Source organism: Perissodus microlepis, chromosome 8 (assembly GCF_051167445.1).
Source record: "Perissodus microlepis isolate ML-2025 ecotype Zambia chromosome 8, ASM5116744v1, whole genome shotgun sequence".
Classification (NCBI taxonomy): domain Eukaryota; kingdom Metazoa; phylum Chordata; class Actinopteri; order Cichliformes; family Cichlidae; genus Perissodus; species Perissodus microlepis.
The window spans coordinates 10,267,249-10,283,756 of record NC_140468.1 but is presented as its reverse complement, the minus strand read 5'-3'; the positions used below and the strand labels follow the sequence as shown (position 1 = coordinate 10,283,756).

Genomic DNA, 16,508 nt, shown 5'->3' with positions numbered 1-16,508 from the left:
TTTTGGATAGAAGGTCTAATGTAAACTACATGAAAGCTTGGATCTATTCTGCCTTATATCAGGGGTTCAGGTGGTGGTGCAATGGTTTGAGGGATATTTTCATGGCACACTTCGGGCCCCTTAGTGCCAACTGAGCATTGTTTGAAACCTGCAGCCTACCTCAGTATTGCTTCTGATGATACTCATTTTTTTATGTCCACAGTACGCTAAAGACTGTAACATTATGACTGTAAAGTAAGCAAAGGTAGGTTGATGTAGCAGAAGAAATAGCCACTTGTGTCCCACTGAGTGTGTGTGTGTGTGTGTGTGTGTTAAAGATGGAATCACAGTTCGAGCTGTCACTCTTTTATTCTGCTTGTTGATGTTTTTCTGATGCAGTCGTGTTGAATTTGATGTGTTTACTGTGCTGAGACGGAGGCAGGCATGATATGATAATGAGAAGCAGCCGATGCCGGCTCCCCTGTGCTAGAACTACTAATCTTGACACAGAGTAAGTAAAGGTTAAACTAAACAATGTGTGTTTGCTTAAAGTAATTTTCATGACAACTACTTCATCATAGCAGGAAGAGAGATAGGCTGTATTTAGAAAAGCTGCATTACCAGATTGGACAATTTTTTTAGCTGTATTTATTACAGCGTTTCAACCGATTTGTCAAGTTTTAGATTTATTTTATTAAAGTTACTAAAAAAAAAACAAGGAAAAATAACTGGGGCGTCATTATATTTTAATTGCAATAAGGTTTTATTTTTTAATAAACGGTTCAGTAGAAGACTTCAGGAACACAGACTAACCATAGCAAGACAGATAAGAAAAGCCTACACTGACAATGAAAGGCTGTCATTTGTCACAGCAGTGCATTGAGCTGAACACTAACATTAACATGACAGTACTAACGGTGCTGATGTTTCTAAAGTTCTAAAGTGAAATGTTTACAGTGTTTACCATGCTAACAAAGGTTAATTAGCACTTAATTTGCAGCTGCATCTGATGAGGGTGTCATTGTTTTTGTGTCTGATTATGAAACCAACTTAGAGCTAGAGTTAAAAATATTATGTTGAATAACTCTTTGTCATACAGTACTGTGCAAAAAACATGTGCCAACCCTAATTTCTTTACATTTTACTTCCAAGGAGCCAGATTTTCTTCAAATTCTTTAAAGTGAGCTTGAGCAGTAGTTCTCTAAAGGTCTTGTTCTTTGGACATGGGCTGCTCTTTCACTCACTTTAAGTCCAGTCCTTGTACCTGACCATTTTTAGAGGAATAAAAGAGCACCAGCAAAGTGATTTCCAAACCGCTATTAGCTGAAAACTTGGCATATCTTGTCATGAATGTGCAGTGTGTCCTATCATTTGAGGGAAACTGGACAACTTGAGGAGAAAAGACAAAATATCTACAGCAGATAAACAGTATCTGAAAGTCATGTCTTAAGACATAGAAAAAAATCTGATATATTCTCATATCCATCATGCGGTAATAGCTTCATTTTGATGATCTCACACTGCTAGACTGGCCTCTAGCAGTGTGAGATCAGCTTGACATAGAATAAAACAAAAGGCAGCCAACATCCAGAGAAGAGCTTTAAATGTCCTTCAACAAGCTCAGAGAACTATTCCTGAAGAATGCTTAAAGAAATGACGAGCTTGCCTAAGAGTTCAGTCATGTTGAATATTGACTTTCAAGCTTTTTAGAATTATACTCTGCTTTTACATCCCATAGTATATTTCCATATTTCAATAAATCGCTGTACCCATTTCCCCATTTTCTTAACAAAATATAAAGAAATGAGGGTTGGCTCAAGACTTTTAGCTCTATATTTAATAAACGTTAAACCAGACATGAAGCAGCTCAGGTTTGAGTGTTAAATGTTTAATAACTAATATGTAATAACATTAGCAATTCTTTGTCTCATCTTGGCTAGTCAATGCCAGATATTAAATACCTATATTTAAACCATATATATTGAAACTGTTCTGTAGGGATTTATATTGAAACTTAACTTGCGATCTGTACATTTCTGGTCATTTATGTTTTCTATACCAGTTTATGTGTTATTACTTTGAAGCAGCTTTCAGTGGATATTTATTTGCACTGAAATCCTGAACAAAATAACATTATTTAGTCAACTAATGAGGTCAACATGTCCCATCCTACATGTAACAAACATCTTTATTGGACAAGTTTACCTTAAACCCTGAGATCATGTGACGAACCCAGCCCAATAGACATTTTTTAAAAATCAACTGCTGTTACTGAATTTTTCTGTCCGTTTTCTAGCCTCTCTCTTACTAAAGTTTCAAGAGAAAACAGATGTGTGTCTGAGTCCTCAGGCAGAAAAGTCCTCACGGCGTCAGCCAGCTGAAACAGGTACTCTGTATTTTTCCCGCTTGGACCAGTAGAGTTGATGATCTGAATGGCGATCTCCTCCAGGGGTGCGGGGCCGAGGTAGTTGGGATTGTCCTTGGAGCCGATGTAGATCAGCGTCTGGCTTGGCGAGCAAGTGAGTGATGGACGGGGGTGAAAGGTCACCGTGACGACCTGATAACCACCTTTTTCTCGGTAGTCAAGGTAGCGCTTCACTTCTTCCTCCCGGCCAGTCGGCAGTTTGTAGGCAACACCCCAAACACACCCCTGAGGAAAGGAAAATGGCTTAGAGGTCCATAACCTGATGACATTTTATTAGGTACACCTGTTCAACTGCTTCTTCACACAAATCTAATTGGTGGCAGCATCTCAGTGCATTTAAGAATGTAGACATGGTAGACAAGAATACCTACTGAATTTCAAACTTACTGGTCTGAGTATTTCAGAAACTGCTGATCTACTGGGATTTTCTCACACAACCACCTCTAGGGTTTATAGACAATAGTTCAAAACAGAGAAAATATGTCAGTGTGGACCAAAATGTTAGAGGAATGTTTCCAGAGCCTTTTTGAATGTATGCCTTGAAGAATTAAGGCAGTGCAAAAAGGGTTCCAACCACTACCAATGCCCATGTCCTTAATAAAGTGTCCGGTAAATGTATTAGTATTTACATTTGATAAATGATGATATATAATCACCTTGTCTAAAGTCACAATAAAAGTCAAAATAAAAATAACTGACATAACCAATGTTACGTTCAAAAACACTGACCATACTCACACCCAGAAAATTATTATAATCAATTACTCTCTTGCTTCTACGCTGTGAGTATTTCTTATTGTATTTTATGTTTGCAAACATCCAAGGACTTTACCTTAGACTTCAAGAAACAATTGATATTTTTCAGCATTTATTTCAAACTTCTCACACTTATCAGTCAATTCTAAAAACCGATTCCTGCCATGCTTTACTACATCACAACTCATACTACAGTACTGTGCAAAATTCTCAAGCCACTCCTCATTTTTAGACATTTTGCTTTTAAGAAGTCAGACTTTCAAGTTCTTTTTTAAAGACATCTTGAGCAACAGTTCTTCAGGCTTTCTGAAGTCTTTCAAACTTTTTCCTTCTATACATTGGCTGCTTTTTCACTCATTTTCATTCCAGTCGTTGATCATTTTCAGAGATTTTGTTGTTTTATTTTATTTGTTTGGTTGTCGCACCGGAACTGGATTGTTCAAATTGCCTTTAGTAAGTACAGACATGGTCAGGAGAGAGGTACAACATTGAGTATCTGTTGGCATCTGTGAAACATGGCTTAGTTGTGGTTTGGGGCTGCATTTCAGCCAGTGGTACTGGGTATCTTATCAAAATTATGTAATAATAAGCATTGAAAAGTACAGTCAGACTTTGATCCAACATAAAAACACTATCTGGGAAGCATTTGGTAACAGACTGCCACTGGAACACTATTAGACATGGATTGGCCTCCCCAGAGCCTAGACCTCAAGATTATTAAAGCAGAGTGGGATCACCTTGACAGAGAACAGAACAAAAGGCAGCCAACATCCAAAAAAAGACTTCTGAAACATCTTTAGACGTCTGGAGAACTATTCCAGAAGTCTCTTTCCCATTTTCCTAGCAACATAAAAAAATGAGGGGTCACTCAAGACTTTTGTACAGTACTGTCTATAAGAGGTTATCTTCTTTCCTGCGCCGTTTTCACTCCTGTCTGCCTTATAAAAGCACAAAACTCTGCAAAACTGTTTATAATTAAAGTATAGCACTTTCTATGTATGTAAGTGAACACAAAAAGTTCTCTCTGAAGTGGAATCCAATTTGTGCAGCTTTGTACACTGATCGCCTTCACACTCCAACTCTTGTCTTAATTATAGCCAATAAAACAAGAATACATAACAAGGTAGGTGGATTATGACCTTCAGGTAGTAATAATCTCTCATTACTGTGTAAATAACATGTAATTTTGTTTGCTTCCTGCAACGCAAACATCAAAGTGATGACAATAAAGGCATAAGTCTTGTACCTATTATGTAATGAAGTTACCAGTCAATGAAGGAAAGAACAAACAAATGGGGGCTATTTTGAGTATGTATTCCGTATTTATGGAAAAACATCAAGACTATGACCAAAATAGTCATATTCAAAATATAATTTCTTCATTTCTATTATCGTTTCTTTCATTTCCATTAATTTTTGATAATGAATGGTTCTGCTCATCTGTCAAGCTATTAATTGAATTTGTGGTTGGAATCACAAATTATTTCTTTCTGACATCATAAAGACTTTTTAATACTGACTGATTAATAAAGGAATACATCATGGGCGCACTACAAAGAAATTGTTATTGCAACCTGATGTTAAGAAAGGAGGTATAACTCACCTCAGGATTCTCCACGAGTGTCACAACCCGGCCAGGCTGCAAAGAACACACAAACACACATAATAAATGGCTTTGTCATTAAATTGGAAGTTGGTTAGCACACATATTGCAGGAAATGGGATCTTTCTGAAAGGTTACAGGCACGGTGGGGGAAATAATTATTTGATCCCCTGTTGAATTTGTAATGTTGCTCACTTACAGAGAAATTGGTTAAATTTTCATTAATTCGTTTTTATGGTAGTTTCATTTTAATGGAGAGAGACAGAATATCAACCAAAAGTCCAGGAAAAAAGCATATTACATAAACACTATAAATTGATTTGCATGTCACTGAGTTAAATAAGTATTTGATCTCCTATAACCTAGCCAGAATTCTGGCTCCAAGAGGTTGGCTGTGTGTTCATGTGGTACACAGATTACAATCAATCGATTACAGATGTGCTTGATTTCAAGTTATATTTGTAAAGCATGCTTGTCCATAAAATCGGGTTTTTCCATCCCAACCTCTCTACCTCCACAGGCAAGACCTAAGAGCTGGATAAGAATGTAAACCTCCACAAAGCTGTAATGGACTGCAAGTCAATCAACAGTAGGTTTGGTGAGAAGGTGGCAACTTTTGGTGACATTGTTTGGAAATGAAGGAAATAAAAAGATTATCAATCACCCTATAGAAAATCTGTGGGGGGAACTGAAGTTTCAAGTTTGCAAGTACTAAGGCATGTTTTGCTTGGCGATGAAATACTTCTTTCAATCAATGACATGCAAATGAATTTATAGCTTTTACTTCTGAATTTCTGGTTGATATTCTGCATCTCACCGTAAACAGTTCGAGACTGTTTATTCCATTGCGTGTGAGCAAAATTACAAATTTAGCAGGAAAACAAACAATTATTTCCTCCACTGTATAATATCACCTGTACACTTTATAATGCAGTGGTTGCCAGACTGTGAGGTGGACACGTATTGATTGGCAGTGCTTGGCAGACCAGGAGAAAAAGAGTGGATAAAATTAGAATTACATTAGAAAATGAATACATTTTCTAAAGCTGGGCAAACAAAGAAAAGTTGTGGTTTTAATCCGATATAAGATTACAGGAGTCTATAAATCACCATATTAGGGGGAATATTGCTAACATGGATTTAAATATTAAAGGGCAACATCTAGCCCATTTATAAGGAATAACGGTTAGGACATAAAGGCGTTAACTTTGTAATAATATAAGCCGAAGTGAAGTGTCTTCAGTAATGTCTGCCGTGCACTAAAACACACTGTAGCAACATTGCATCAGGTAGTACTTTTTTCATTCTGGCCGCTATGAATCAGTTCCCAAAGCCAGTAAGGTATACTCACCTTACCCGGTACTCCTCGATGGTCGGTACTGCCTTGCCAAAACCGGCGACTGAAGCCTTTTATGTACCCAATTCTCTTTTCCTCGTAAGGAAAATCTACTTTCCATATCAGTGAGCCGTAACCGAACACCCACATGATGAGAGGTTAGGCTAACAGAAAAGGACGGGTGAGCTGGACGAAATAGTCACCTGTAATCGCGACGCCTACGACTTATAACAAGAGCTACAGCATTATAAAAGCTGACGTGTTCACCTGTATGAGTAAAGGTGATATTTAAAAACAGGAAAACGTGCTTGAAGCACCGGTTCCGTGTTAAGCGGACAAACTGTCAAGTCATACGGATTACGTAAGTTCCTTCACTTCCACTAAATACCTTTCAGTTTAAATGACAATTCTGGAGAATCTGCAAATTTTTGGCCAAGAAAGCTAAATTATGACTTTTCGGTTGTTGAATCAAATGATACCCATTCTTTTCGCACCGTGTTGTGCTTACAGCATATGCTGTATCACTTTCTTGCAAATGCTTTCGGGCCACCTGCTTTTAATTTGAAGGTGAAGCGACAATTCCGGATGTTTGTAGCTATTTCTGTGCTGGTTTTAGTTAGGTCAAACGGTACAGATAAGCAAGAAACGTTGTCATCGTGATGTATGTCTAAATAGCAAGAGATTACAATTTTGTAATAAGCAGTTTGAATGTGTCCATGACTTCCTTGTTACCGTTCAGTACAGTGGGATAAATTTAGTTTAGGTTCACATCAATTTATTTCAACAAACTTTATTTTTTTAATTAAAAAATAAAACAAATAAGACAGAAATATTATTAGATTAGTCTATTATTGTATTAGTTAACAACAGTGCATGATATTAATCGTGGACGTTAACGATTAATGGATGTGTTAATGTGACCTTTTCTTGTCAAAAAAAAGTAGCAATTAAATGTTAATAACATACAAAACTTTTATTTCCTTCTTTATTTTTATTTTTTTAAATCTCGTCTTTTCTCGAATGTTGGGTTCACCTATTACCCGATGTACCCTAAACCCCTACAAGATTATTTTATTTTAGGCTATGGCTCTCATGATTTCTTTTCAGCTCATTTCTACTTTTGTGTGGCCTTTTTTCAAACATGAGCTGGGACAGATAACACAGGGCTTTCATCCTGACACCAGGGGGTGCTGAGTTTCTATTTCCCACAGTGTGTCATGGCACGCTTCTTTCATGTATGCCGTGAGAGCACTGATTCAGAACCAAATTAAGTGGACAGCAGCAATATGGTCTCTAATGTCATGCTCATCCCCCTGCCCCCAGCAAATCTTTTATCTGAGACTCCAGTTTGGAGATGCAGCTCAATAGCTGAAATCCCCAGCTGTGGTAGCTGAGGAAATATCCACCATTTAGATACCCTTATTCAAGAAACCAAAGCCAAACTTGGGGTAGCTGAGCTGATCGCTGAGTGACAGAAGATCAGAAGTCAGCTCTAAACTGGAAATAAAAAATGGAAACAGTAACTGTGTTGGTCATGAAACCTGCTGCCATCTACTCAAAAACATATTCTTTTTGCTTTTTAGCCCCCCACATGTTATCTTTTACTTTTATAATTAAAGTATGTTGTTTTGTAAATGCACCAGTGTGAATTGAGGTATTTACACTCATCTGCGATTTATAAGCACTCCTTGGAAGTATTGAATGGACTCCTCTTTGACTTCAAAAATGCCTCTAATTCTTCGTGGCACAGATTCAGCAAGGTGCTGGAAATATCTCTCAGTGAGTCCATAATGACATAATAGCTTCACACAGCTGCTGCAGATTTGTTAGCTCATATCCCTGACATGGTCAAGAAATCAGTTTGAGATGACTGGACTGGATTGTCACATGGTGTGTTATCAAGATGGAAGCGGCTATCGGACGATGGGTACATTGTGATTATAAAGAGATGGGTATAGTTAGCAACAATACTTAGGCAGGCTGTGGGGTTTAAACAATGCTTGATTGGTACTAAGGGGTCAAGAAAATATCCTCCACACCGTTACACCACCAGATTGATCTATGCTTTCATGTTACTTACAGAAAGTTCAGACCCTACTATCCAAATGTTGCAGAGAAATGGAGATTCATCACAACAGCAAACATATATTTGGGGCGATCGTGGCTCAAGAGTTGGGTGTTCGCCTTGTAATCGGAAGGTTGCTGGTTCGAGCCCCGGCTTGGACAGTCTTGTGTCCTTGGGCAAGACACTTCACCCGTTTCCTACTGGTGGCGGTCAGAGGGCCTGGTGGCGCCAGTGTCTGGCAGCCTTGCCTCTGTCAGTGCGCCCCAGGGTGGCTGTGGTTACAATGTAGCTTGCCATCACCAGTGTGTGAATGGGTGGATGACTGGTTGTGAAAAGCACTTTGGGGTCCTTAGGGACTAGTAAAGCGCTATACAAATACAGGCCATTTACCATATTTCCAGTGTTCTTTTATCCAGTTTTGGTGAGCACTCGTGTGGTTTTCTGCTGCTGCTGTTGTCCACTTGCTTCGAGGTTCAGAGGTGCTCTTCTGCTTTCCTCAGTTAAAACAAGTGGCTATTTAAGATACCGTTGCCTTCTTCTTAGTTCTTAGTTCAAAGTAGTCTAGCTAATCTCCTCTAATATTTGACATCAACAAGGCGACTGTGAATCAATGCCACAAATAACTTGCAAACTGTATCTCTGTGCTGTATCTATCTTTGACACTTTTATTAGTGTGGCGAGGTGTGGTTTGTGGCACAGCAGCAGGGGAGGGGTGGAGCAGTGGGTTCAGGGTTTGGTGTCAGCGGAAGACCAACACAGCTGATTTCCATCGTATAATCACGCCTTCCCTATTAGAGTTAGATGCCAGGACCTGACGGGTGAGCTGCGTGTGCTGCACTGGAGAGAGACAGCTGTAAAGATGCCCAACCGGAGTCACTGGAAAAATTATAAATAAACATTCAATTACCTGCAAAGCTACGTGCCGTAGAAAATATTAACTTGTGTTAGTTCTTGTTGTTTGTTACCTTTGTATTCCACTGACAAACAACACAGACATTTAGGCAAGTCTAAACAGTTTGTTCTACATCGTGTTTGTGTTCTAAGAAAATAAGCTAATTTTATTTTTCATAATGAAGAACATGTTTTATTTACTCGTCTAAAGAAAACACATGTATTTCCTCTCTAGGTGAATTTGTTGTGTCCTGTTTGGTAGATGGTAAACAAAGATGTTGTAGCGAATGTGAAGATAACGCATGAGAAATGACTGGAAATAGCGTTTAGTGTAAACGTTCTGTTCCTCTATCTAATCAGTACCAATCTGAAACCCATTTTCCCCTTTAACACATTCTAGTACAGAGCATAAACATTACATATCTTATAAATTAAATCTATAGTAATCCACCCTTTATTCCAGATTTAATCAAAAGACTCATTATGTCAACAAGATAATCAAAGCAAATATGTCATCATTGCAGAACAATCATTCTGTGCTGGTATGTAGGTGGCTTTGCATGCACAGCTTCACTCTGTGTTATTTCTTCTCCCAGTTTCTCCATACACGTTACATCAATTTGATTCTCTTAGGCTTTCTTCTTCTCTGACAAGCATTTCCTCTCAGTCTCCTTCTCCCCGTGCTCCTCCTCTCTTTGTGTTCCCTCTCCAAATGCAGAGCTGCTCCTAAACCTTCCTGTTCTCCTCCTGCAGAGTATTCTGTTTATTCGACAGGGAGGTGGCCAAGATAGTTCTTTGCTTGATCATTTCACTCTGAATTTTGTTCATTTTTGCAAGCCCACTTTCACGTTGGAAGACTGCATTTGAATCAGAATTGTGTTATTTGATCGTTTTTTTGCCCTCAAAATTGCACTCGCTCACAAAAATTCAACCTGCCTGGGTCAGTTTCCTTGACATGATGAACCCTACTGAAAAACATGTAGCAAACACACCAAGGGGTAAATCAGATAATGCCACATCAGGTTAAATCTATGTGGATGGATAGACAAAACATCAGACTGTATCATGCTTGACAACTAACAGAGAGCACTGGTTTCCTTTAACCTCATAACCACCAGTTTTTCCCTGACCTCACATTTGATGTTGTAGTCGTGTAAAAGAGGTTCAATACACTGTGAATCCTAATTTACTGATGTTATCCTTTCCATGGAAATATCAGAACAAAGAGCTTTTCTTTGCTGTAGGTTATGAACTGATGATGTAGTTTGACATTTAATTCGAAGGACTTGTTGACTAGAAAGCCTGTGTTAGAAATCATAAAAGCATGGCAGTTGAAATTTTGGGGCATTTGTATTCATTTCTCATGGTGAATTAGGGACTGAAATTTAGAATATTGTATATGAGGCTCTGTTTTACTTACTTTTAAAAAAATCTGTGACTTGTGAGTGTCTCAGCTTTAGGGGGGCACATCACCAAATTACAGGAGTGCTCCTTTAAGACGAGTTACACTCCCCATGGTCTATTTACTTGTACTGTCTTTCCAGCTCTGAGTGGGTTTTCTTGTTCAGACGAAAAATCCAGGAAAATGTGTCTGTTGCCATCTTAGTCCTTTGTATTTTGTGCCAAGGCCTCTTTCTATTTAAGAGGCCTCTTTCACTGCTGTTCTTTGTTAAATGGAGCTCTCAGCATTCAGGACTTCTTTTGATTTTGTGTGTTCTAGCAAAGAGATTTTAATACTGTGTGAGAGATTCTGGCCAGCTTAATCAATTTGCACTCAAGAGTTTTTATTTTTTTACAATAAATATACCATCCAGTTACCAACAGTTTTTTTCTAACTAGGGAGAGAGAATTACTTACATAAACAATGTTGTAAGAGAGAGATGAAGATTTCTGAACTGGAATTTAAGAGCAAATTCCAAAACAGCACGTTGTGGTAGGACTGTATCTTCCATGGGATACAAAGCTCTTTAAACTTTACTTCAGGGCAAAGTTTTTATGTGGCATTCGCTCACATTTGTCTGTTTTTTCTATAGGTGCTCTGAAATGAAATAAATCCTTCAAAACTACTGCCCAAATAAGTGCCGAGAGGCGTTTTTAAGATGCCTGACAACTGTCTAGTCTTTCTTCTAGAAAAAAAAAATTTTTTTAATCATTCTTTGGTGTCAAATTGAAGAAATCCAACATGTGAATTTCATTGGTCATTTGTTGTTATCATTTTCTTACTATAGTGTGTAGAGGTAATGAGATTTTACTACCCACTTTATTAGATACACTAGTTCAGCTGCTGACTCTCGTGACAGTAACACCATGCATTTAGGTATGTAGACATGATCAAGACGACCTCCTGAAGTTCAAACCGAGTATTAGAATTGGGAAGAAAGGTTATTTGAGTGACTTTGAATGGGGCATAGTTGATGGTCTGATCTACTGGGATTTCCCCACACAACCATCTCTAAGGTTTACAAAGAATAGTCCGAAAAAGAGAAAATATGTTGTTCTCTGGATGAAAACGCCTTGTTGATTCCAGAGATCATAGGAGAATGGCATGACTACTTCAACCTAATAGAAAGGCAAAAGTAATTCAAACAATTGTTATAACTTTGGGCTTTGCACTTTGGACCTCTTAGTACCAACTCCTGCTGACCATCTTAATCTCTTTGTGACCACACTGGCTACTTCCAGAAGGATAATGTGCCATGTCACAAAGATCAAGTCATCTCACACTAGTTTTTTTGAACATAACAATGAGTTCACTGGATTCAAATTGCCTTCACAGTCACCAACACCCTCCTAGCACCTTGTTGAATCTATGCCAAAGGTGGAATTAAGACACTTCTTAAGACACGAGGGGACAAATCTAGTTAATAGCAAGGTGAAGTGTAAGGTAAGTATGCAAAATTGCTTTAAATGCAACCTCAAGTTGTCTAAGAAAAAATGAACAGAACTACTAAAGCTACTCTTTTTTCACTTATTGATAAAACCTCTAAGAAAATTACAGCTTTAAGGAGTGGCTGATAAAACATGTTATACTGCATGTGTAGCTGTATGGAGCTGTGTACCTGTCTGTTGACTGCAGATGGAAATTAGCTAGCGGGTAAATCTGGTAAAAAAAAAAAAAAAGGCTTCTTTTCTCTGAGGAGATCAATGTTTCTGTGAATGGGCCCTGACAAAGAAAAGAAATAAAATAAAAGCAAAGAGAAACTGTACTACAAAAATGTTCTACTGCCTTCATTGGCTGTCAGATAGAAGGCAAATCAAGTAAGTTATATCCTTACTGTGTTTACAAGCTTCTTTCAAGGAAAGCCAAAATTTACATCTTTCATGCTAGTCAAATATCATTCCCAGATCTAAAAAGAGTCTTTCTGTTAGCTCTTAACAATATTTGCCCAGTCTTAAGTTTCCATGTTTATATAAAACCCTTTGGATATATTCCAAGCACACATAGCTTGACATTTAAATGAACTTACGGGGACAATATTGATGACAACTTCTGGACACTAAAGTATAATTTTGTCATGCGAGTATTTAGTGCAAACATCCATGTTATACACAGGTATATGATAAAAGCAATGTGTCTGCTAGCTGTTTCACTGTTTTAGACCCATTTTTCCCTCAAATCCTGAAGAAGACAGAATAATTGAGCAGCTCAGCTTAAATTGCTGTTTCCAACTCAAACAATCAGCCAGAAAAGATCCCTTCTGAATTTCCTATCTACAGAGACTATTGCTTTTATTGCTCATAATGAGCAGACATGCACTACCACTGTTGCTTTTTTTAAAGTGTCGTTTTCTCGCTTGTTGAGATTTGAAAAGAGATTTCTTCAGATAGTTTAACCTTTTCTTCCTACCATCCACCTGCAGGATCATCTAACTAACCTGCAATATTTAGTTGCTCTCCTGCAGCGATTGAGGTCTACAAAATGCATCCAAAAGGTCTCCTCCATATTGACTCACTCTGGCATCAGTGGTTTTCCACACACAAAAAAAGCTCTTGAACCCCTGACTGCATCTCAGCAGCCAAAGTGAAGAATTGGCTTGCTGAGCCATGAAAAGTCCACTATATGTAGAGAGCAGAGTTGAATGGGCCGTTTTGGGCTCCGAGATCTCGAGACAGTTTGATCCTGAACTGCTCATATGACTCGTCAGAGTTCTCTCACACACTCATGCTGAAATGAATGCAGCCACATCTATCACAACTGTTGTTCTTGCCCGAGAATGTGAATCTATTCTGGGTATAACAGCTAATAATGATGATATGAAGGACTGTTAGATAAGGAAGTCATTATTACCGAGTCAATATTATCTATTTTGACTCACTTTTTGCACTGAGACTGCAAAGACCTAATTTATGAAAGTGTTGGACCAGCACAAGCATTGATTAATTAAAGCAACAGAATGAGAGAATCATGTTCGCATTGGCATTACTGATATTCTCCCTCTGTCTTCAAACGTTGTAGATGTAATAATAGAAACGATGATAGGTCTATAAAGAAAAAGTTTTATGGGTGATGAGTGCTGTTTTCTCCTTTGTCTTATCAGTAACAAAAGGCAAGTATTTGGGGTCCATGTGATGATAGAGGCGCCTGTTAACACATGTTCTCAAAAAATTTATGTAAAGTTCTTTCCAACTCCGAGTAGTTCTATTGAGAGAAAAAAAAAACCCTAAATGCTGATCACGAAAAGAGAGAAGCAGAGGTGATATCACCTTAAATCTATATCAGTGTCAGCAAAGGTTGTGTCATTATGTTAAAAAAAATTACTAGGATGGATGGACATGGTCTGCAACAATACCGCAACCAGGATGGAGCCATACTTTCATGTTTTTTACACCAGATTCTGACCCTACCGTCCAAATATCACGGCAGAATTCGAGACTCACCAGACCAGGCGACTTTTCTTCAGTCTTGTATTGTCTAATTTTGGTGAAATCATGTGAACTGTAGCTTCAGTTTGCTCTTCATAACTGACAGGAGTGGACTGCTGTAAGAATCAGTGTCGTGTGTGTTGAGAGATGCTCTTCTACATACTTTGGTTGTGAATAAAGATTATTTGAGTTACTGTTGCCTTTCTGTATGTCAGGTCTGTGGTAGCAGATCATGGGAAGTGAAGAGTGCAAACAAAAGGCAAAAGGAGACTAAGATTAAATTAACATTACTAAACTAGGAAAAACTAAACACTAGATCCATGGAACATGAAAACATGAAACATGAAACCCAACACCTCAGGACAAAAATACAAAACACTTGTTCACATGTTCACGGACCTAGTGCCATGACACTATCTGCTCCAAGCAGTTTCCTTTCAGTCGATTCACTCGGTACAACACATAAGTATGGGATATCACGCCCTTGCGTGTCCTGGCTGAAGAAACCTTTAATCACGCCTTTAAGGCAGATGACGTGTGATGACACGCGCACGGCCCCGCCTGCACATATAGCCGCTGTCATCACAGTCATCCCTCAGTTCTTACGCTCTTCACCTCGCTGAGAACACCTCTGCTGAGTTGGGCTAGCTAGCTGCTGCTAGTTAGCTCCGTTGTCTGCCGACTTGAACTTAGCTTAACTGCCCCGTTGGTGTTAGCTTCCACCGCGCAGTTGGTGTGTAGGCTGCCCGCGGAGCGCTAATTTCAAGTTTTCCCGTGCAGCGTTTTGCTTTGTGTTTTGGAATGGACTCCAAACCGAAGCGAGCAAAGCAGAAATCTTCTGTTCGCCCCTGTCCTCAGGGATGCGGTTTCTCTTTGCACGACAGCGACCAGCACGATGCCTGCCCTGTCTGCCTGGGGATCGTCCATGCTAGGAGAGCGTTGACGGAGCCCGAAGCCTGTGCGTTTTGTCGCCAGCTCCGGCGCTCGACCCTGGAAAGACGGGTGACGTTTGTGGAAAAAGTGCTGGGACGCTCGGCTGTCGCACGGCATGACCCTCTCCTTTCCGAGTCTGGAGCCCCGGCTTCGTCCGAGTCCGAAGACGAGGATTTTCCGGTCGATGTCCCCGCAATTAGCTGGGCTGACCACATGGAATATGTTGACGGGTTAGCCGATGACGAGCCGGAACCATGCAGGAGCGCTGACGGGCTTCAGCCTGGGTTGAAGCCCGCCAGCGCTCCCCAGGACGATGATGACGTGCTGGACATCGGCCTGGACATCCATGGTTTGTCGGAGGATGAGCAGGAGAGCTCATTGTCGGCCCAATGTACCGCCGCTGCTGCGCCGGTCGGCCACGATGACACCTCTCTTTTCTCCCTGTTTCGCCGTGCTGCTGAGAAGCTGCAGGTGGACTGGCCCTCTCCTCCGCCAGCTCAGAAGCCGTCGCGGTTCGCGGGGTTTTCCTCCCACCGGAGCCCGCAACGGCCAAAAACTGCCTTCCCATGTTCCCAGACTTTCTCTGCGAGCTAACAGCATCATGGGACAAACCTCTGTCTACCCGCGTCACTGTGCCCGGCTATGGACAGTACATGGAATTGGACGGCGCCGAGGGGGCTGACTTAGCTAACCCACCCCCTATGGAGCCGTCTCTGGCTGCTTATCTGGCCCCGTCCCATAACCATGGTGTCGGCGGCCCCGCAACTCTGCCGTCCAAGCACTGCAGATTCTCTGCTTCGCAGCTGGAGAAGATTTATAGAGCTCAGGCCGGCACTGCTCGTGCCATGAGCTCTGTCACCATGCTCCAGACGTACCAGGCAATGTGCCTGGCGGAGCTCGGATCGCTGGTTCCTGATGACAGCCCGCTGGCACCTCTTCTTAACGAGGTCAGAGTCGCCACAGATTACATCCTCCGTGCGTCTCGCTGTGCAGCGATCTCCCTGGGCAGAGGGATGGCTTCGACAGTAGTGGCGCAGAGGCACCTGTGGCTGACCCTCTCTGATGTCCCGGATAGGGACAGAGCTGTATATCTGGACGCACCAGTGTCTGCGGCTGGGTTATTCGGACATTCACTTGAAGCCATTCAGGCTAGATTTGATCTGAGGAAGAAGCAGACGGAAGCTCTGCGCGACATCATCCCCAGACGTCAGCCCAAGCCCAAGCCCGCAGCTAGCTCTCACAGGCCCGCCGCTCCTCTGCCGACTGGCAAGAGACCGGCGCCCACTGCTGAAGTGGGTGTGCCGCCAGCGAGAGCACATCCTCCGGCCCGAGCTCCACGCCAGTCGGCCTGGGGCAAAGGCCCACCCTCGGGCCCCCGGCGGGACCCGACGCCCAGGAGGAAGAAGCCTCAGCCCTCCTAGCTGTGGTTTCGAGTGGAGAGGGGGTCCAGCAGCAGGGAGACGCTGTTTTTACCCCTCTGTTGCCGCACAAGAGGTGCCGCTTAAGTTCTGTTCAGGTTGTCAGCCCCAGAAGGCGCTGCACTTTCCTAACACTGTCTCCCAAGCACAAAACCCCTGCACACAAAATGCCTCAGGTAACTCCCTGTTCAGGTGTGTTAAATGTTCAGGTGACCACATCGAGTGTTCCCGCTGTTTTT

At 40.9% G+C, this 16,508-nt stretch overlaps 1 protein-coding gene across 1 annotated transcript; it reads right to left on the bottom strand.

Moving 5' to 3' along the window:
* Nucleotides 1-704: 704 nt before the first annotated feature.
* Nucleotides 705-6,465, bottom strand: chac2 (ChaC, cation transport regulator homolog 2 (E. coli)). The gene is made up of 3 exons (XM_084937443.1): nucleotides 6,115-6,465; nucleotides 4,764-4,799; nucleotides 705-2,629 (listed from the first exon to the last, which is right to left on the bottom strand). Exons 1-3 carry the CDS (start codon nucleotides 6,247-6,249, stop codon nucleotides 2,231-2,233), a joined length of 570 nt encoding a protein of 189 aa, XP_084793569.1. The 5' UTR covers nucleotides 6,250-6,465; the 3' UTR covers nucleotides 705-2,230.
* Between the last annotated feature and the right edge of the window lie 10,043 nt (nucleotides 6,466-16,508).

Excerpts from the sequence above, each read along its gene's own strand:
- chac2 (XM_084937443.1), bottom strand. The coding sequence starts at position 6,249 with ATGTGGGTGTTCGGTTACGGCTCACTGATATGGAAAGTAGATTTTCCT. Across the intron at positions 4,800-6,114 it reads ATCGAGGAGTACCGGGTAAG|CCTGGCCGGGTTGTGACACT; the intron begins GTGAGTATACCT and ends TGTTCTTTGCAG. Across the intron at positions 2,630-4,763 it reads CACTCGTGGAGAATCCTGAG|GGGTGTGTTTGGGGTGTTGC; the intron begins GTGAGTTATACC and ends TCCTTTCCTCAG.